The sequence below is a fragment of the Prionailurus viverrinus genome, chromosome A2 (genome assembly GCF_022837055.1).
Source record: "Prionailurus viverrinus isolate Anna chromosome A2, UM_Priviv_1.0, whole genome shotgun sequence".
Classification (NCBI taxonomy): Eukaryota; Metazoa; Chordata; class Mammalia; order Carnivora; family Felidae; genus Prionailurus; species Prionailurus viverrinus.
The window spans coordinates 5,587,546-5,608,848 of NC_062562.1; the positions used below are offsets into that span (position 1 = coordinate 5,587,546).

The following is a 21,303-nucleotide window of genomic DNA, read 5'->3' on the forward strand; positions in this document are numbered from 1 at the left end:
GGGCTGAAGGGCTAGGCGGGCGGGCATTGGTGGCGCTGACGGTGGTCATCGAGCGGCTCTCACCTGGTGCTGGAGGATCCTTTTGGTGGAGTTGAACTTCAAGGAACTGGGGTGCCCCATGTCCTCAGTGTAGTGCAGGTTGGTGATGGTGAAGTTCAGGGTGAAAGACACCAGAGCGGGGCCAGTGGCTGCAGTGAGGGAGGAAGAGAAAAATGTCCAGCTTGGACCACGGTAAGGGCCTGGAGGTTACCTGGAGGTTACCTGGAGCTCTAACGGTAGAGTACTGGCAGAGGACCTAAGTACAACCATGGACTGCAGAAGCAGAAGGAGAGAACATTATGGAATTCTTCACTCATTTCGTTCAGTGAGCATGTACCAGGTGTCTCATGTGTGTGAGGCTCTGTGCTGGGCTCTGTGGGTCCAAGGTGGGGCATAGGCTGCTAATACTGAGGCCAGGAGAGTGGCCAGACCATCATGCTGCAGGGGAGCCCGGAGGCTGTGCATTTCCAGAGGGGTATCCAACAAATGACTGAGGACAGCTTCCAGGAGGAAGCATCACTTCAGATGTGACCAAGAGCATGAGTAAGAGTCAGCTGAGCAAGAGGAAGAGCACTCAAGCAGAAGAATCAGCCTCTGGACACAAGCCCAGCAGGAGGACAGGGCAGTTGTACTCAAGGGACTTGAATGCTTTCATTGTGGCCATGAGGAAGTATAGATGTGAGACTGGAGGGGTCCTGGGAGCCCAGAAAGGGGGGGGGGCAGTGACTGTGCAGCTCAGGGGTTTGGACATGTAGATAAGGTGGAGTCATTCAAAGATCGTCAACAAGACAGCAATTATGTGGACAGAGGGAGGGACGCTGCAGCTGCTGTGCAGAGGACTGTAGGAGGCCAGAGAAGAGGCTACTGCATTAGTCCTGGCAAAAAAAAAAAAAAATGCCCATGGCCTGAATCAAGGCTGAGTGACACAGATACAGAGAAAGGACTTGCAAGATATTACAAAGGGAGAAGTGATGATTTGGTGATGGATGGATGGATGTGGGAGGTGAATGAGAGGGAGGGCCAAGGTTGACACCCATGTCCCTGCCTTCGGTAATAAGGAAAGGGAGCAAGTTTGGGAGGAGACTGTGACTTCAGAGTCAGAGACCAAGGGCCCCGGTGATGTCCAGGAGGTGGGTGGGTGGACCAAGCATCAGAAGCTGCTTCATGGAGTGGGCTAGACTCGAGATTTGGATTCTGAGCAGCTGGACCCACAGAAGCTAGATGCTCCCTGAAACCCATGGGAATGGATGAGTTTCCTTGGGGAAGCTGAATAAGCAATGAGAGAAGAAGTGATCTTGAATGAAGGATTTCGTAGAAATGATTTTGGTACCAGTAGGACCTTCCTACTTGAGGGCTTGAGGGCTGGAGCTAGAGAAGGACGCGGAGGTGACAGCAGCAGAGGGAGAAAACCACAAGGGATGCTGTCAGAGGTGTGCTCTATCGGTGTGGGAATGGTGGTAACAGTGGTGGCTCCTGTGATAAATTGTGTCCTTGTCTCTCTGCCCATTTAGCCTGGAGTCAGGGCATCGTCCTCAGTTGTGTTGGGGGGAGGGCCGGCTCCTGTCACCTCCAGCTGGGCCCACATTTCCATATGTGTCCTCTGGACTTCCCATCCAGAAGGGGGGGAACAGGAGGGAAGGCCTGGCTGACTGAGCAGCCCCCATCTTTAGGGGAAGGGTGGTGGTCACAGGCACACGAGGTCGGAAATACTCACTGTTGGGGGTGGTGGCTGAAGCCGGTTGCGTGTGACCTGCAAAGAGAAGGCAAGATGAGGAGGAGGGGAATGGAGAGGTCCTGCGTGAAGGGACAACTTGGCTGTGAGGCAGCTGGACCATCCCAGCCATGATTCCTCACAAGGAAGACAATCCGGAAGACATCTCCGGAGAGACCAAAACCTTGCCCAAAGCACAGGAAATGTGAGCCCCAGGGGAAGTCTGAATTCATGCAGCGTCTGCTGCTGCAGAACCCACAGCGAGCAGGAGACCCACAGCCTGCACAGCCCGCACCACGGATGGAGAGTCTGTCATCCCGGAAGCTGGGAGGAGACAGGTGCTCGGGGTGGGGACCTCATCATCCTGCAGATGCCAGGGACCGGGGGCCTGTGTCTGGGGCTCCAATGGGCATGGATCCCCATTCACCCGAGGCTGGGGTGGAGCAGGGGTGCGGAGGGCAGGCGGTGGGCTCCTGGCCTCTTCTGTTCTAAGGGCAGGGCCTCACGTGCTTGCAGGGACTTCTGAAGCCTCTGAATACTCACTGCTGGGGGTGGTGGCTCGCGTCTGGTGGGTGAAACCTGCACAGGTCGAGGGAGAAAGGGTGAGGAGGGGGAGGAGTGAGGGAAAGGGAGGAATGGATGGAGAGGAGGATGTGGGGCCTGGAGAAGTGCAGACATGGGTGGCAGCCCCTCACCATTGATGTAGAGACTGTTGGGATCCAGGGTGTAGGGACCCAGCCTGGTGACACCACGGGTCAGCTGGCTCAGCTCCTGGTACAACCTCTCTCTGTCCAGCCCAGGGCCCGTGGGGTCAGGGCGGTGGGTGCAGACGGCATCCACTCCAGTGGCTGCCCCATCCTTCTCGGGCCTGGGGAGGGCGGGTAGAGGTAACAATTGATGCAGTCCCCAGGCAGGGCTCCTGGGACCCCTGGGGCAGGCCAGGAAGGGGCCAGGGAAAGCGAGGAGGCTGGAACCCACCTCTGGCCAGCCTGGGACCATGCACACTGTCAATGGGTGGGAGGATTTTTATTAAATTGCAAGTCTGAAATCTGCAGCCTCACGGCATGGGGACTGGAGGGCTTCTACTTGAGACAGGCAGAGAGCTGGGATTGGGGATTAAAGCAAGTGGAAAAGGCATGCTTGTCTTGAGAGGAATCCTGGGGATAGAGCTGAAAACCTCAAGGAAGTACCCTCTTTGGTCAAATGGAGGCAGGAGGAAATTCAGAAGGATGACCAGATTAGGGTCCCCATCCTACTGAGGGGCTCTGCAGAATCTGGGAACAGTTTGGTGTGGGGGGGGGGGGAGGGAGGCAGTTACAATCAGAAGAGGCCTTGATCCTGGAGCCAGTGCCTCCTGAATTCCACCTCTGCTGAGGACAGAGAGGGCAGGAAGGAAGCAGAGGGCACTCCTAGGGTCTGAAAGCGCTTAAGGCAGCCCTGGCCAGGGATTGTAAGGTCTCACCTGAGCAAGGTCAGTCTGCAGCCTGAGTACAGGGGGCCCACACTGGTGTTCTGGAACAAGGGTCCGAGCTGTGGGTGAGGGCAAGGAAACTTAATAGATGACCTTGGGGCACCTGGGTGGCTCAGTCAGTTGAGCGTCCGACTTCGGCTCAGGTCATGACCTCACGGCTCTCTTGAGTTCCAGCCCCGGGTCAGGCTCTGTGCTGACAGCTCAGAGCCTGGAGCCTTCTTCGAATTCTGTGTCTCCTTCTCTCTCTGTCCCTCCCCCATTTGTGCTCTGTCTCTCTGTCTCTCAAAAATAGATAAATGTAAAAAAAATATTTAAAAAACATAGATGATCTGTGATGCAGGGGCAGGATGGGTATTGGTGGGTGGGGCAAGAGTGAGGTGGGAGGGGCTAGCTCCCGGAGGACGGGGCAGGAGTGGGTGGGGCTGGCACCAGAATGCAGGATGGAGACTAGGTGGGCGGGGCTGGCAGGGTGAGGTGGGCGCGGCTCTCACCTGGCGCTGCAGGGACCTCTCCGTGGTGTTAAATTTCAAGGATCCAGGAGGCTGCATGTCCTCAGCGTAGGGTAGATTGGTGATAGTGAAGTTCAGGGTGAAAGGCACAAGGGGATGTCCCGTGGCTGCAGCAGGGGAGGGAGAGGAGAGGCCAGGCTGTCAGGCCTGGGATGGATGCGCTGCAGGGCCTGGGAATAGCAGCCGTCTCACTGGGGACTGTAGCAAGGGCTGAGGATCCTTGGGGACCTAATCTCAGAACCACCGGTGTGGACACGAGACCATCACATGATGCAGGCGAAGGTGGGCGTGATTTGCAGGAGACAGTTTACCACCTGACATTCTTATTTACTCAAGCCCACGTTCAGGTACTTCCTTCCGTCCGCCTGACCACCCCCACGTGGTGGCCATTTCTCTGTGTCCAGTCAACAGCACAGAGGTGACGCACAGCTGAGTCTTACTGCAATGACTTCCCAGCCTGTGTCCCTGATCTCTTCCCTCCCTGACAGCTGGAGGTGTGAGCCGGGGCCCGCAGCCTCCTTCCCTGGTGGTGGCGGGGGGGTGGGGGGGAGAGCTCCTGAAGTCCCCTGAGTACTCACCACTGGGGGCGGTTACTGGTGTCTGGTGGCTGTAACCTGCAGAGAGAGGGCGAGAGAGAGGGAGGTGTTGAGGTGGAGCAGGACTAAAGAAGCCCCGGGGGTTGGGGTGGTGAGCTTGACAGCTCAGCCAAGGGCAGGTGGCCGATACTCACCACTGACACAGAGACTGTCCTGCTCCAGGGTGTAGGGGCCCAGCCAGGTGATACCACGGGTCAGCCGGCTCAGCTCCCAGTACAGCTTCTCTCTATCCAGCCCGCGGCCCGCAGGGTCGGGGCGGTAGGAGCAGATTGTGTTCACCCTGGTGGCTGCTCCAGCCTTCTCGGGCCTGGGGAGGGCAGGACACAGCGGTGCAGAAGGTTAAGATCCATCTGCAGAGGGCCCCTGAGGGCTACCATTATGGGGGCACCAGGGGGAAAGCCAGGAAGCGGTGCGGTTCCTGTTGACAGGCCCCGAGATGCTCGTCATCCACCACGGAGGGAATTTGCTCCACATGCTGAAAATGGTTCCTTCCGGGGCCGCCTCCTGAGACCGGGCCCCTCTGTGTTTTACGATGCACCATCGTCACACTGCCGAGTCTCACTTAAAATGGGAATCTGCCTTTGTTGGGAATCTGCTGAAATCCTTCCTGCTCCCTACTGCCTGTGGATGAAGCCCCACTGTGCTGTCCCAACATGCACATCACGGCATTCACGGCCACCCCGGGCCTCCTCCCTTGTGGGTGAGAATGTCTGCTCTGCATGCTGGCTACCTTAGGCTCTCAGCTGTGGCTCCCTCTCCCTCAACCACTCCTCCTGGCCTGAGCCGTGTCTCCTGGCCACCGAGTCCTCCTCTCCAGGTATGAGCTGCCACTTCAGTTCCTCCTGGACCCACTACACTTCCCATCTCTCGGCACTGCAACAGTCTCTCCGGGCCTCAGTTTCTCATCTATAAAATGGGTGTAATCATGGTACCCAGGTATGTTTCGTGAGGATTAAGTCCGTTGATGTAAGTATAATGCTTACAACGGTATCTGGTACATCCCTAAGTGCTAGGGGAGTATCTGCCACTATTGTTTTATTCACGATTAAGTTATGTGTTTTTATATCATTAATCACATAATTCACATATAATAATTACATATAATTAATTTGTGTGCATATTTTTGCATGTGTTTGCATATAATTAACGTGGTACCCTCTTCTTGATGGCAGAGTCAATGCTTTGGCCTCCATGGAGATTTCAGAGCTCAGCATGGAGCTTGGACACAGTATGTGCTCAAGCAATGCTTGTGAATGCAAAGAAAATTTGTAGAACGCCAGGGCAGTGGTGGGAGGGCACTTCTGCTGTGGGTGCATCAGTACCCTGGGCTAGACCCCAAGAAAGAGGGCCTCATTCCATCCTGCTCTATCCTAGCACCGCAGGGAAGGAATCCTTTCTCAAATTCTATTTTTGGAGCCATGGAGATATCCTGGGGAGATGCCCACCAAGGCTGAACCCTCCAGGGGACCTCGGAATGGAGAGGGCCCCCTCATGCTCAGAAGCCCCATCACTCGGTGAAAGGCGGCTGAGTTGCACATGTCTGCACTGGAAGGGAGCAGGGAATTGAAGGCGGGGATTATGGGGAAGGGAAGGGAACCCATGGTTCTTCCCAAAGAAAAGAAGCAAAGCAAGCTTAGTGGGAACAGGTATGGACTCTGAGGAGGCTGGGCCTGAGTCCTGGCCCCACCACTTGACAGCCACTGGCTCTGAGAAGCTCCTTAGCTTTTTTGTGCCTTGATGATTTCCCATCTATAAAATAGGGGTAATAGTAGTGACATTAAGAGAGTCCAGGGAGATGATGGACAGGAAGCATCTCGCCCAGTGACTCTAACCTGGGGCGCTCTGGATCAGGAGCCATTTGGCAATGCCTGGTGACAGATTTGGTCGTCACTACTTTGGGGTGGGGATACTATAGGCATCTATTGAGTAGTCAAGATGCTGCTAACTAGCCTACAGTGCAGAGGACAGCCAGCCATGACAAGGACTCTCTGGCCCAGAATGTCAGTAGTGACCATACACCAAGAACTCCAATGTCTGACTAAGTATTTGCTGTGTGTCAGCCTTCAGAAATATTTGCATGTAGTGTGGACATGGTAGACTGGGGATCATAGCCTTTGTGAAGGATCAGGGATGGGTCCTTTATGAAGGAATTTGGTGCATACTTTCCAGCTGCTATGATTTGTCATTTTGTTCCCATTAAATATCGCACGGGAGATTTGAGACTCAGGAGGGTCTGGAGCAGGGCCTGGGGGCCAGCAGCCCAAGGGACAGTGGTTACCCCAGGTTGGGAGCTGGAAAGGGCTGAGGCCAAAGTGAGGAGTGAGCCCTGGAGGACCGTGGTAAGAATCTCCACTGTGCCTCACTGGGCCATCTTCTCTGGGGGTCCCACCTGAGCGAGGTCAGTCTGCAGCCAGAGTAGAGGGGGCCGACACTGGTGTTCTTGAGTAAGGGTCTGAGCTGTTGAAGGAGAGGGAGGTGAGCGGAAGGTCTGAGCTTGACGAGGGCAGGGTTGGGGCAAGCTGGGTGGGGACGGCAGCCGTTGGGGGACAGGGAGAGGTGGGTGGGGCACGGGGGAGGTAGGTGGGACATGGGAGAGGTAGGTGGGGCTGGGGTCAGTGGGTAGGCGGGCATCAGCAAGTGGTACAGGAATGAGGTGGGCGGGGCTCTCACCAGGCTCTGCAAGACCTTCTCTATTTCGTTGAACTTGGCTGAACCCATAAACTGCATGCTCTCTGTGTAGCGCAGGTTGGTGATGGTGAAGTTGAGGGTGAATGGAACCAGGTCAGGGCCGGAGACTGCAGTGAGGTTGGGAGAAAAGTCATGCCCTGAGCCACTGTCTAAGCTGGGTTTAGGGATGGTGGGGTAGAGTCTGGATCCACATCCCTGGTGCCCAGTATATTCACATCTAGTTCAAGAGCTCAGAATATCTCCTCCCCAAATGGGAGACTTTATTTTGTTATTCTACTAATAGTAATGATGTTAATAATCACAACAAAAATAACAGCAAGCATGAGAGCTGATGTTTGGTAAGAGCTTCCTCTATGCTCAGAACTTTCCATCCAGTATCTCGTGTAGTCCTCAAACAAACCCTGGAAGTGAAGCCTTTTACTTAGTCCCAGTTGACAGAGGATGAAAACAAGTTTCAGAGAAGTTAAGTCACTTCCGCAAAGCCACACAGCTATTTTAGGACAGAAGCCCAAATTCTAGAGCTTGAATGACTTAAACAGGAGTCCTGCCCATCTGCTGGCTGTGTGACCTCAGAGAAACACTCAGCCCCGCAAGAACCAGTCTATGCCTCTCTCAAACAGAGAAAGAGCAGCGTCCATCCGCTGGGGTCGAAGATCACACACATAAAGCAGAGTCTGCATGATGTGACAAACAAGCTGTGAATGGTGCTGTCACTGCTTTGTAGACATTGTTGCTGTTGCTACTTACATCTGCTTTCTCTGCTTTCGTCTCTGCCCTTTGGGAATTAGTCCTGGATCTGCCCATGACTATTTCCATTCTACTCTAGCAGGAGTTAAAGCTTTGAGAGTTGTTCCAGAATGTACCGCTGCATCTAATCTCACTAACCGACCCTCCATGGGTCCCCTAAGGCCAACACGGTCACAGGTTGGTCCCTGGCAGGTCACCTGAGGTAGATTGTAAAAGTGACCACAGATTCTACACCCTTGCAGTGTGGTGTGGCAGCCCCTTCTGCCAAGAGCCTATTTCTTGACTTTTGGCCGTGACTTGCTTTGGCCAATGGGATGGCCTCTCTTGCTTCTAGGAAGTCTGTGATCACCATATGAGGAAGCCACAGCTAGTCTATGGGATGATGAGAGGCCACATGAAGGGAACTGAGGCACCCCAGCCATCCGTCAGTTATCTTCCAGAAGCAGAGTCACCTAGCTTACAGGCAGGTGACTACAGACACATAAGGGAGCCTGGTTCAGACCCAAGGAACTGTCCAGCTGACCTATATACTAGAGAGCAGAGCAGTATGTGATTGTTTTAATCCAGTAAATTTGAGGGTCATTTGTTATGCAGTAAAACCTAGCTGATACGACACCTTCACAGAAAGCAGAGTGGATTAAAAGGAGTCACTGCTTTAGCCTGGGATTGAAAACCCAGAGTTACAGAGCTCTCCAAACCTAGGGATGGAGTTGGACTGGTCTGTTACAAAGGCATGGTCCCCAAAAATCATCCTCCCCACACTGTCCCCTTGTTGTGACCTGCCTGCACATACCTTTTGCCCTTCTCATTGCTAAGCACAGAGGCACGTGGGTGGGAAGGAAGGAGACATGGAGAAAAGGCTCTTACCTGTAGAGCTGGAGAAGGAGATTGGAGCTACTGAGGTTCCTGAGGGTGTAGAAATCACAGGAACTGAGAAGCAAACAGCATAAATAAGAAAGATGCAGCCTTATAACCTTGGAGATGCCGAAGACAGGGGCCCTTGATACCCAGCCCGAGTCACAGAAGGTAGAGGTAGGGGTATGGGGGTGACCAGGCCCCTCAAGGCTTCCTTCCTCCATGAGGCCCTGGGCTAGGGTAGAGGGAGCAGCTGTTCCCACAAGGTGTGGGGGCATAGAGCCATGTAGGGTTTGAGCACTTACCACTGGGGATGGGGGTCAGTGGTGATCTGGTGTAACCTGCAGAGAGTGGATAAGAGAGAGGTGGGATGTTTGAAAAGTTTAAGCAAAGGATGAAGGGGCTGGGCCACTGCTGGAAGGACAGATTCCATCAGGAGGTCTTGTCCCTTCCAGACAGTGGGTAGTGCCTCCTATAACCTTTCTCTGACTCTCCACCTCCCTGTGTGTGATGTAGCCCTTGGTGGGGAAGGAGGATCTCACAAGGAAAAGAAGAATGAGGACAAAAGCGTCTAGAGGCAGACAGGGATGTATCCTCTGTCCAGAGCTCAGGGCACCAACAGAATAATCCATCTGGGGTACAGGAGGAGACCCCTGTCACCACCAGATGCTCACCGTTGACATAGAGACGGTCCCTGTCCAGGATGTAGGAACCGAGCTGGGTGACACCATGGGTCTGGCGGCTCAGTTCCCAGTAGAGGCGCTCCCTGTCCAGCTGGAGACCCGAAGGGCCAGGTCGGTAGGTGCAGACAGCGTCAACTCCAGTGGCTGTTCCACCCCTTTCAGGCCTGGGGAGAGAAGGACCTGGGCATGGGTATGGGACAGAGCGGCATCCCGGGCAGGACATCATTCTGTCAGCCCGCTTGTATGTGAATGCTTGCTTCCCTGTTTTTTGTTGTCCAGACAGGAGCTGCTCATAAGAGGAGGGGCATCTTTACACAACAAAGGACCAGAGTGGGTGTTTTAGAGTCAGATGATCATCGGTTCAAACCTTGGCTCCGTCACTTGTTGAATAATCCACATAAGTGGGTCTAACTCGGTTCTCCCATCTTTGCAGTGTGGATAATGCTCTAACCCTTTTGTTAGAATGTCATGGTGTTTGGGGGGGTACCTGGGTGGCTCAGTTGGTTAAGCACTCAACTTCCGCTCAGATCATGATCTCATGGTTCGTGAGTTCAAGTCCCGCATCGGGCTCTGTGCTCACAGCTTGGAGCCTGGAGCCTGCTTCAAATTCTGGGTCTCCCTCTCTCTCTGCCCCTCCACTTGGGCTCTCTCTCTCTCTCTCTCTCTCTCTCTCTCTCTCTCTCTCTCAAAAATAAATAAAAACATTTAAAAATATCATTTCAGAATGTCATGGGGTTTGGAAATGATACTAATATCTAGCTTTGGTGCCAGATACTCTTTAATTAATTGTTTAATTGTTTAACAAATATTCATAGAACCAAGCATTTACAGTCCCTAGCACTGGATAGCAGCTCTGAGCAGTTGATCCAACCCAACTTCTGGACCTGAGCATCTGAGCATGAGATGCTGCCTAGCAAAGACCCCCTACCCACCGTCCACCTGCCTCTTGTATTCCCAGCTCCCCGGCAAAGGAAGCAGGAAAAATTAACCCTGAAGGGCAGGTAGCACTGCCAGATTACTGGGGAGGGACAGAGTGTCCCTTGCACCTCAACAGGATGGAAGTGACCTGGAGCCAAGCTGCTTCTAGCTCTGGTCTCCTAGAAACTTGATAAAGGTGCAATGTCACTCGTGTTTCCCGGGGATGCTGCTTATGGTGAAAATGACCCCTTGTTGACGGCCTGCATCTTTTCTGGGAGGGCCGAAAATGGACAACAATACCTGATGGGAAGCTATTGCTTTGGGCTTCCTTAGGCGTGGTAAACCTCTTAACGTGTCAGGACTGTTACAAGAGATACTGGTTACCTTTTGGGACATGGAACATGGAAGCCAGAGTGGCCCCATCTCCTATCCACTGAAGTTATGTTTCTTTGCACATTAACCGTCATCTGGATTCCACAAGAATAGTCCTTGGACTTCCAAGAAGGTTCTTACAAAAAAGAAAGGTCCGATGCTTGCCGTGCTGGCATGCCATTTCTTGTCTGAGTATGACCTGTTCGGATCTTGCAAGTTTGATGATTGGATTGGATTTAAGATGACCTAGAGAGAGCTGGCACCAGAGCTGGGAACTGTGTGAGACACGCAAGGTGCCTGGATGCAACATTTAAGGCAGTGCTTGCTCTCAGGGGCAGACACAGGGTGAGCACCTGAGGGGGAGCACCTCCTTAAATTTTGTGCCCTCGGCACCTACTTCCCTCCCCAGGCCAGGCCCTGGCCAGCCCAACCAGCCCATCCCTTACTATGCCTCCTAAGGCAAGACAAAGAAGTGGTCTCAGGGGCGCCTGGGTGGCTCAGTCCGACTTCGGCTCAGGTCATGATCTCACAGTTCGTGGGTTTGAGCCCCATATGGGGCTCTGTGCTGACAGATCAGAGCCTGGAGCCTGCTTCGGATACTGTGTCTCCCTCTCTCTGCCCCTAACCCACTCGCATTCTGTCCCTGTCCCTCTCAAAAATAAATAAACATTAAAACAATGTTTTTAAAAATTAAAAAAAAAAAATGAGGTCTCACCTTAGTGTGGTCACTCTGCAGCCAATGTAGAGCGGACCAATGCTGCTGTTGGCAAACAAGGGCTTGAGCTGGGAAGGAGGAAGAGGGTGAATGAAAAATAGACGTAAAAGCAACCGTCATTTTAAAACACCATATTCAAAAATAAAACAGCAGCTCCCCAGTCATCTCGATACAACACTTAATTCTCAGAAGAACCCTTTGGGATCAATGCTTTTATGATCTTAGTTTTACAGAGGAGGAAATGGTACCAGAAGGCAAGATCACTACTCCGAAGGCACATCACTTCTCCATGGCAGATCCAAGTTTTGAACCTAGAAACTGTCTTCCCCTCCAGCCGTCCGTATCCTCCAGAAGTATAGGAAGGAGACTCAAAGAGGGTGGGGAGGACATTGGAAGAGAGGGATGGGTTTCAGGGGGTTCTCACCAGGCGTTGTAGAGCTGACTCTGTGGAGTTAAACTTTGCCGAGCTCGGCCGCATGTCCTTCGTGTAGTGCAGGTTGATGATGGTAAAGTTCAGGGTGAAGGGCACTGGGGCAGGACCAGCAGCTGCAGTGGGGAAGGAGGAGAAGAGGCTATGCACTGAGTCGGGTCTGGACCAGCTGTAAGGCAATGGGCCACTGGGACACACGACCCTAGCCTGCTCAGAGGACTCTATCATCTTGGAGATGCCAGGGAGAGACTACCCTCACCTGGGATGTTTTTGGGTATCGTTCTCTGTTCATCTGAGGCTGGGGATGGGGTGGGGGTAGGGAGCGGAGGCAGTGGTATGTTCTATTTCATGTGGTCCCGGCTTTGGCCACCTACGGAAACTGAAGATGGTGGTGTCTGGGCGTTTCCTAATGAGCCAGAGCTGGTGCCTGCCTGTCAGCAACTAGGGTATTTGTTCTTTCCCCTTTTATTGACCACGGTCACTTATTTGCTGCTCTGTAGACCTTTTTTTAAAAATATAATTTATTGTCAAATTGGCCTCCATACAACACCCAGTGCTCATCCCAACAAGTGCCCTCCTTGATGCCCATCACCCACTTTCCCCTCTCCCCCACCCTTCCTCAAACCTCAGTTTGTTCTCTGTATTTAAGAGTCTCTTATGGTTTGCCTCCCTCCCTCTCTGTTTGTAACTACTTTTTTTTCCCTCTTTCCTTCCCCCATTAGCTCCTAGGGTATTTACTTCTTCATAGCAGGCTGGGAACCCATGAGCGCAAAAGCCTGCTAGGACCAAACTCAAGATTTTTCATATCCAATTGTTTTAAACATAGCCCAAACAGGCAGATTTCAGCCACTTTGAGCCTGCCTGCTTCACGCACCCCCATGAAACCGCACCCAACAACTTAGAGCTGTAAAAAGACCAACCCCGTGGCTACAAAGGGCCTAGCCACTAGCTGCCCATCAGAGCTATCTAACCCAGAGACTCCCCACCAGGCTGCTGAGTGACGTGAGGTAGACTGAGAACGCCTTCTCTGACCACTCTCCTCCCCTGGGAGTTCCCTTGCCCTGCTCCCCTTTTGAGGACGGATCCTCATGCCCTAACCTCTTAGAGATGTCCGCTCGCTCGGAGGTTCCTCCCCGGCAGGCAAACCCGTGCTGCCCACCCACGTTTGTGTGCCCTACTGCCATCTACTGGTCATATCTTTTTCTTTGCTCAACGCCCAAATCCCTCAAAACCCCTAGGCTGGGTTGAACGAACCTGAGACCAGGTGATGAACCAAGAACTAAGGACCCTAAGACTGTCTTGGCTCCAGCCAGCTTCTTTCTCCTACCAGGGCACCTTTGAAGACCCTCCCAGGCAGGTTCAGCCTTCAATGCCACGTTTGAAAATTTGCCTGAGGAACAATTTGTCAGCTAACGATTTTCCCCCCAATTAACTCATTTAATAAGACTTATTTTATAAATAAGTCCTCTCAAGTATATCCTCACTCAAAATATATTTAAAGCAAGCAGGCAAAACCAGTTTCTTTCGGTTGTCTTTAAAAACAATTTTTTTAAATGAATTACTGGGACGTTATGAAGATAAAAAGCTTCTGCACAGCAAAGGAAACAACCAACAAAACTAAAAGGCAACCAACGGAATGGGAAAAGATGTTTGCAAATGACATATCAGACAAAGGGTTAGTATCCAAAATCTATAAAGAGCTCACCAAACTCCACACCCGAAAAACAAATAACCCAGTGAAGAAATGGGCAGAAAACATGAATAGACACTTCTCTAAAGAAGACATCCGGATGGCCAACAGGCACATGAAAAGATGCTCAATGTCGCTCCTTATCAGGGAAATACAAATCAAAACCACACTCAGGTATCACCTCACGCCAGTCAGAGTGGCCAAAATGAACAAATCAGGAGACTATAGATGCTGGAGAGGATGTGGAGAAACGGGAACCCTCTTGCACTGTTGGTGGGAATGCAAACTGGTGCAGCCACTCTGGAAAGCAGTGTGGAGGTTCCTCAGAAAATTAAAAATAGACCTACCCTATGACCCAGCAATAGCACTGCTAGGAATTTACCCAAGGGATACAGGAGTACTGATGCATAGGGGCACTTGTACCCCAATGTGTATAGCAGCACTCTCAACAATAGCCAAATTATGGAAAGAGCCTAAATGTCCATCAACTGATGAAAGGATAAAGAAATTGTGGTTTATATACACAATGGAGTACTACAGGGCAATGAGAAAGAACGAAATATGGCCCTTTGTAGCAATGTGGATGGAACTGGAGAGTGTGATGCTAAGTGAAATAAGCCATACAGAGAAAGACAGATACCATATGGTTTCACTCTTATGTGGATCCTGAGAAACTTAACAGAAACCCATGGGGGAGGGGAAGGAAAAAACACAAAAAGAGGTTAGAGTGGGAGAGAGCCAAAGCATAAGAGACTGTTAAAAACTGAGAACAACCTGAGGGTTGCTGGGGGGTGGGAGGGAGGGGAGGGTGGGTGATGGGTATTGAGGAGGGCACCTTTTGGGATGAGCACTGGGTGTTGTATGGAAGCCAATTTGACAATAAATTTCATATATTGAAAAAAAATAAAAAAAAAATAAAATTGATTGCAGTGAAAAAAAATAAAAAATTAAAAAATAAAAACAATTTTTTTAATGTTTATTTATTTTTCAGAGAGAGAGAGAAAGAGAGACAGAATGAGCAGGGGAGGGGCAGAGAGAGAGGGAGACACAGAATCTGAAGCAGGCTCGAGGCTATGAACTGTCAGCACAGAGCCCGATGCGGGCCTTGAACCCACCAACCGTGAGATCATGACCTGAGCTGAAGTTAGGCGCTTAACTGACTGAGGCACCCAGGCACCTCTGTTCTGTTGTCATTAAAACTCAATGTCATTGAGTGGCACCTGGGTGCCTCATTCAGCTCAGGTCATGATCTCATAGTTTGTGAGTTCGAGCCCTGTGTTGGGCTCTGTGGTGACGGCTGAAAGCCTGGAGCCTGCTTTGGATTCTGTGTCTCCCTCTCTCTCTCTGCCCCTTCCCCGCTCATGCTCTGTCTCTTTCTCTCTCAAAAATAAACAAAATTTTAAAAGATTAAAAAAAACCCAATCCCCAATGATTGCATGCTGTATGATGCTATTAATACATTCCCAAAATAATAACATTAAAGAGATGAGAAACAGATTAGTGGTTGCCAGAGTGACGCTGGGTGGGTATGCCTATAAAACACCTTTGCAGTGATAGAACTGTTCTGAGCCTTGATTGTAGCAGTGCTTATGAAAATCTGCCTATGTAATAGAATGGCATAAAACCACACACACACACACACACACACACACACACACACACACAGAGAAATCCATGTAAAACTAGTAAAATCTGAGGTCTATGGATTTTCATAATTAATTTCTTGGTTTTGATATTATACTGTAGTTACAGAAGGTGTAACCACTGAGGAGAAATTGAGTGAAGCATACAGGGAACTCTGTAGTATATTTTGCAATTTTCCGTGAATATGGAACTGGAAGGTATTATGCTAAGTGAAATAAGTCAGTCAGAGAAAGACAGATACCATATGTTTTCACTCATATGTGGATCTTGAGAAACTTAACAGAAGACTATGGGGGAGGGGGAGGGGGAAAAAACATAGTTACAGAGAGGGAGGGAGGCAAACTGTAAGAGACACTTGGATACTGAGAACAAACTGAGGGTTGATGGGGAGTGGGGGAGGGGGGAAAGTGGGTGATGGGCATTGAGGAGGGCACCTGTTGGGATGAGTACTGGGTGTCGTATGGAAACCAATTTGTTGATAAATTATATTAAAATAAATAAATAATTAAAATAAATAAATAAATGAAAATATTTTTCCTATCAAAAAAATGAAAAATAAAACTAAAAAGCAGAAGTACAGAGTGTGGCATGTTTATGTGCTGAATAACATGGTTATCTTAAATTTTTTTCATGTTTATTTATTTATTTTGAGACAGAGAAAGAGTAAGTGCGAGCAGGGGAGGGGCAGAGAGAGAGGGAGAGAGAGTATTTCAAGCAGGCTCTGCACTGTCGGCACAGAGCCCAACGTGGGGCTTGAACTCATGAATTGTGAAATCATGACCTGAGCTGAAACCAAGAGTTGTACACTCAACTGACTAAGCCACCCAGGTGGCCCAAGAGCTCTGTGCTGACACCGTAGAGACTGCTTGGGATTCTCTCTCTCTGCCCCTCCCCGGCTCATGCTTATTCACACACTCTCTCTCTCTCTCAAAATAAATAAACTTAAAAAAAAAAAAGAGTTGGATGCTTCACTGACAGTCACCCAGGGGACCCATGGTTATCTTTTACAATTATTATCAATTGTAACTGCACATTCAATTCCAGTCTTAGTACACTGTCAACTTGGTGAGGGGAAGGACGGACCACACCTGACTCAGCATCTTCTCCCCTCTGCCTGGCACAGGTCACGTGCCCAGTGATGTCCATCATATTAAATTCCCTGGTAGTCCCTGTGCTGTGTGCTTCCATACATTTTCATTCAACCTTCACAACGACCTTATAAGGCATGATGATTCTTACTTGGCTGATGAGGGCACTGAGGCACTGAGAGGGCTGGTCAATTGTCTAAGGCCAATGCAGCTGGACAGATGAGGACATGTTCTCTGCTCTTGAGGAGGTCAGAGCAGAGCAGGGGAGCCCATGGTAGCTCCAGGGTTTTTTCTTGAAAACTTCCAGATATAGATTTGAGACTCCTCACAAGGAGCTGGAGAGAGAAGTAACCTACCTGTGGAGCTGGAGAAGTGGGCTGGCACCATCGAGGTCCCTGGGAAGTGCACAGGGGTCACAGGAGCTAAGGATGAATAGTCTGGAGTAAGAAGGGGACTCAGAGTGGGGCGTCTTTCCTGTCCAGCTAGAGCCACTGAATGTAGGAGGAACTGGGTAAGACCGTCAGGTCTCCTAGCCACTTCTCTTCCCCAGGCCCTGGGGCAGGGGATCAGTGGCTGTCCACCAGGGGTCCACAGCATGTAGTCATCAGGGGTGTGGGTACTCACCACTGGGTGTGGGGGCTGAGGTCCAGTGGGTGTAACCTGAAATGAGAAAAGGAGACAGAACTGGGATGCAAGCAGGAAAGAGAGGTCCATGATATAGCCCAAAGCCCACCAGTCCCTACCCCCAACTAAGACTTCAAGTCTATGCAGTTCAACAATTGTGATTCAGGGGTAACTTTACCTTGTTTCTAGAAGGCTGAGAAATCAGAGACCCAGTCCCCTGTCTTCATGAACTTGCAATTTATTTGGGAAGACAAATACACTAACATTTCTAGAAATGGGGTTGTCAACTGTGCTTTTCAGGCTCCAGAGGGGATTTTGAGATAGACATTGACAGGGACAGAGATGGCCAGATCTTTGAATAGCCATTGACTTCAGCCAGAGAGATATCCTCTTTTATCAGTCTGGATAAAGACTTTGTGGCCCAGACAAGTATATAAATCACAGCCCTGAAATGCAGGGCTGCAAAGAGAAAAAAAGGATTTGCAAACTGGAGGGCCTATGGGGGTCCTTGACTCATTAAGGGATATCACGCAGGTGGAGAATAACACATAGGGTGGGTTCTATGATGAACTGGAGAGTTCACATCCCTTGCGGGTGGGCGGTGGGGGGCAGATTCTTAGCTTTAACTTGTGGTTACAAAAAAGGTTGCTCACCATTAACATAGAGGCTGTTCTTGTCCAGGGTGAAGGAGCCCAGCTGGGTGACACCATGGGTCTGATGGCTCAGCTCCCAGTACAGCTTCTCTCTGTCTAGCTTAGGACCCATGGGGTCAGGATGGTGAGTACAGACAGCATCAACTCCAGTGGCTGTTCCCTTTTTCTCAGGCCTGGGCAGGGAAAGACACGGGAAAGGGGAGGTGGGGACTCCAGGTAGGAGCCCGGGAAAGCCCTACTGAAGGAGGGGACAGATAAAGCAGAAGGGCTGGTGGACAACCTGGAACAGCCTTGGTGCTGGGGGAGGGTTGGAAATGATTAGGACAACCAAGGTCCTTGAGCACAGAGGATATCCAGCATCTCCAAATACTGATGCCTTGTGCTGAGCTTTAAAATGGAGCTAGAGTATATTATTCTAAGTGAAACAAGTCAGTCAGAGAAAAACAAATATCATATGATTTCACTCATATGTGGAAGTTAAGTAACAAAACAGATGAACATAGGGGAAAGAGAGCAAAAATAAGATAAAAACAGGGAGGGAGGCAAACCATAAGAGACTTTTTAAAAAATGTTTTTATTTATTTTTGAGACACAGAGAGACAGAGCATGAGCAGGGGAGGAGCAGAGAGAGAGGGAGACACAGAATCTAAAGCAGACTCCAGGCTCTGAGCTGTCAGCACAGAGCCTCACATGGGGCTTGAACTCACGGACTGTGAGATCACGACCTGAGCTGAAGTCAGCCGCTTAACCAACTGAGCCACCCAGGCACCTCCAGAGACTCTTAAATACAGAGAACAAACTGAGGGCTGCTGGAGGGAGGTGGGTGGGGGATAGGCTAAATGGGTGATGGGCATTAAGGAGGGCGCTTGTTGGGATGAGCACCGGGTGTTGTATGTAAGTGATGAATCACTGGGTTTTATTCTTGAAACAGATGCTAACAACAGGTGCATGATGGAGAGGACTTAGACAAGGTAAGAAAAGGCAATGTCAAATTGCTTAAACCCCAGCTCTGCTGCTCAGTTGCTGGCTGACTCTGAGTAAGTCTCTCAACCTGTCTGTAGTTCATTGTTTTTTTCATCCATCAAATGAGGTAATAGGACAGACCCTACAGCACTTAGCACTAGTAAACGCCCAGTAGAAGACAGCCATTTTTATTAGGCATTAATAGGGCCAAAGTTCTTGGTGTGAATGGACCTTGCAGTGAGAGAGACTGAGCCTTCTCAAGGAAACAGTGAGGTCAGCAGGCAGCCTTGGGTGGAGAGGGGCATGAGGCTGTGTGGTATCTGAGAGCCAGAGAAATCTTAAGGCCAGTGGAAAGGGGAAGACATAGCATTGTGGCTGGAGGACAGCGGTGTCTTTGGAGATGAGGGCATTCCATCCTCAGAAAAAAGGTCAGTGATTGGGAGATCTCACACAAAGAGTAAGGTGAGCCAAGTGAACATGTGGGGGCTCCCACATGCTAGAGTTATTCTCAGTACCTAGGTCTAGGCAAGGTCACAAATAATTTACTGTGTGTTCTTTATATGTTAGTTCCTTTGCTAACTAAGCACCTTTCATTTTAAACCTCACTATGCTCACACAGATGACCACAAATTCTTTCCTTCAGTCAGAAGTGGAGTCTGTTTCAGGGTGCCTGGGTGGCTCAGTCAGTTAAGTGTCTGACTTCAGCTCAGGTCATGATCTTGCAGTTTGATCTCATGGAGTTCAAGCCCCGCGTTGGGCTCTGTGCTGACAGCTCAGACCCTGGAGCCTGCTGCTTCAGATTCTGTGTCTCCCTCTCTCTCTGCCCCTTCCCTGATCACACTCTATCTCTGTCTCTGTCAAAAATAAATAAACATTAAGAAAAAAAAAAAGAAGCAAAGAGATTCCATCTCTTGAATCTGGGCTTGGCCATAGAACTGGAACTGGCCAATGCACGTTCACAAATGTGATACAAGCAATGGCTTGGAAGGCACGTGTGCAATAGGGCTTGCCATTTCTTGCTGCTCTTGGAACTCTGAGCGTGTGAATGAGCCCAAGCTAGCCTTCTGGAGGATGAGACAATGTGGAGGAGAACCAAGGTATCCCAGACAGCAGCTGACTGCAGACACAGGAATGAGCCTCATCTGACATCAGCTGAGCCAACCCAGGCAGGAGAATCTTCCAGCAGAATCATGGTCCTAACTTTGTTGTACAATAAAGCAAATTGAGATACTTCAGCTGACAGGTGAGAAGGTAGAGGCACAGAGATGTTAAGTAACTTGTTCAGGTCACACAGTCTTGAAGTAGGAGAGGTAGGCCTGTCAGACTCTAAATAAAACTGCATAGGGGCACCTGGGTGGCTAAGTTGGTTAAGCGTCCCGACTCTTGGTTTCAGCTCAGGTCATGATCTCATGGTTTCAGGAGTTTGAGCCTCGTGTTGGGCTCTGTGATCACAGTGTGGAGCCCACTTGGGATTTCCTCTCTCTCTCTGTCTCCCCCACCCCACCTTTTCTTCTCATGCTGTCTCTGTCTCTGCCTCTCTCAAAATAAATAAATAAACTTTTAAAAAACCCACTATATAACCACTGTACTTCACTACTCAGTGATCCCAAGTCCACCTCTGAGAGGTCAGAAAGCAGGATTTGGTCACTGCTGGCTAGGTGTTACAGGCAGGCCAATCATTATCAAAAATGTGACATAAGCAGGAGAGAGAATTATGCATCCCCTAGAGCAAGGTTTCTCAACCTTGGCACTGTGCACATTCTGAGTCAGATCGTTCATGGCCCTGAGAGACCATCCTCTGCATTGTAGGATATTTAGCAGCATCCCTGGCCTCACTCACTAGATGTCAGTAGCAACTCCCACCCTTGAGTTTTGACAACAAAAAATGTCTCCAGACATTGCCAAATATCCCCTGGGAGGGAAATCATTCTTGGTTGAAAACTATGGCTCCATTGTGATAAAGCCAGCACGACTGACCAGTTGTTTTCTTGATGAGTTCCAGAAGAAAGATCTTTCGGAAAAGTTCAACCTTGTCACCTGGGAAGGGCAGTCCAAGAGGATTCTGCATTTTCTGGTTAGGAATGCAATGTGAGACAGACCGGCAGGTGGTGGTCAGCTGTTCTGGGATGATGGTCCAGCTCGTAGTCCCTCTGCCCCCTGCACATGGCCTGCATGTGAACTCTGGAGTTCTCACCTGAGCAAAGTCAATCTGCAGCCATAATAGAGGGGCCCAATGCTGCTGTTCTGGAACAAGGGTTTGAGCTGGGGATGAAAGACATGGAAGTAAGAGGATGGGCTGAGGGGCTGGGAAGGACAAAAGTAGGCACTGGAGGGCACGCATTGGAGGGGCTCTCACCAGACGATTCAAGATCCTCTCTACAGAGTTGAATAGCCCAGATCCTGGGGGCCCCATGCCCTCTGTGTAGCGCAGGTTGGTGATGGTGAAGTTGAGGGTGAAGGGCACCAGAGACAGGCTCACACCTGTAGCCAGAAAGGGCGAGAGGGGCTCCATTATGATTCTCTGGTGGGGATGGCTGTAGGTGGCAGATCCAAGGGTGGCCACCGTATCTGTGTCACCCTTGCATCCAGCCACACTTAGCCTCCAACCTGGACGTATTATTTTAGCTGGAAAAAGAACCTCAACTCTTCAGCCCAGTGTGTCTAAAGAAAAACAGTTGGTGGACATTTGGGTAGGAGGAAAAGAAGCAAAATCACTCTGTTGCCCCCTGGGGTGGAGGTCTCCCATTGTCTTCTGACGTCACCATGAGAGAACTTGCAACCGCTGAGTGGGCCTGTCTATTCCCCCTGAGAGTGACTCCTGTCTCAGTTTCACTAAACTGTCTTTGAAGAGTGGATTTTACATGGACTGACCACATCTCCTAGTTTTCCCTGAACAGTCATGTGGCT

The 21,303-nt window shown here is 50.4% G+C and overlaps 1 protein-coding gene across 1 annotated transcript in view; it reads right to left on the reverse strand.

Annotated features, from left to right (window-relative positions):
- Positions 1 to 21,303, reverse strand: part of MUC16 (mucin 16, cell surface associated) — a 59,814-nt gene that overhangs the window by 25,083 nt on the left and 13,428 nt on the right. Inside the window, exons 11-30 of the mRNA XM_047828788.1 lie at positions 20,753 to 20,877; positions 20,591 to 20,658; positions 17,434 to 17,606; positions 16,781 to 16,816; positions 16,513 to 16,578; positions 11,729 to 11,850; positions 11,305 to 11,372; positions 9,291 to 9,463; positions 8,922 to 8,957; positions 8,629 to 8,691; positions 6,997 to 7,121; positions 6,716 to 6,783; positions 4,461 to 4,633; positions 4,309 to 4,344; positions 3,713 to 3,837; positions 3,213 to 3,280; positions 2,446 to 2,618; positions 2,294 to 2,329; positions 1,754 to 1,789; positions 64 to 188 (exon numbers count right to left, since the gene is read on the reverse strand). Of these exons, the coding sequence (XP_047684744.1) occupies positions 64 to 188; positions 1,754 to 1,789; positions 2,294 to 2,329; positions 2,446 to 2,618; positions 3,213 to 3,280; positions 3,713 to 3,837; positions 4,309 to 4,344; positions 4,461 to 4,633; positions 6,716 to 6,783; positions 6,997 to 7,121; positions 8,629 to 8,691; positions 8,922 to 8,957; positions 9,291 to 9,463; positions 11,305 to 11,372; positions 11,729 to 11,850; positions 16,513 to 16,578; positions 16,781 to 16,816; positions 17,434 to 17,606; positions 20,591 to 20,658; positions 20,753 to 20,877 (1,895 nt within the window). The remainder of the gene's footprint in view (positions 1 to 63; positions 189 to 1,753; positions 1,790 to 2,293; positions 2,330 to 2,445; positions 2,619 to 3,212; positions 3,281 to 3,712; positions 3,838 to 4,308; positions 4,345 to 4,460; positions 4,634 to 6,715; positions 6,784 to 6,996; positions 7,122 to 8,628; positions 8,692 to 8,921; positions 8,958 to 9,290; positions 9,464 to 11,304; positions 11,373 to 11,728; positions 11,851 to 16,512; positions 16,579 to 16,780; positions 16,817 to 17,433; positions 17,607 to 20,590; positions 20,659 to 20,752; positions 20,878 to 21,303) is intronic.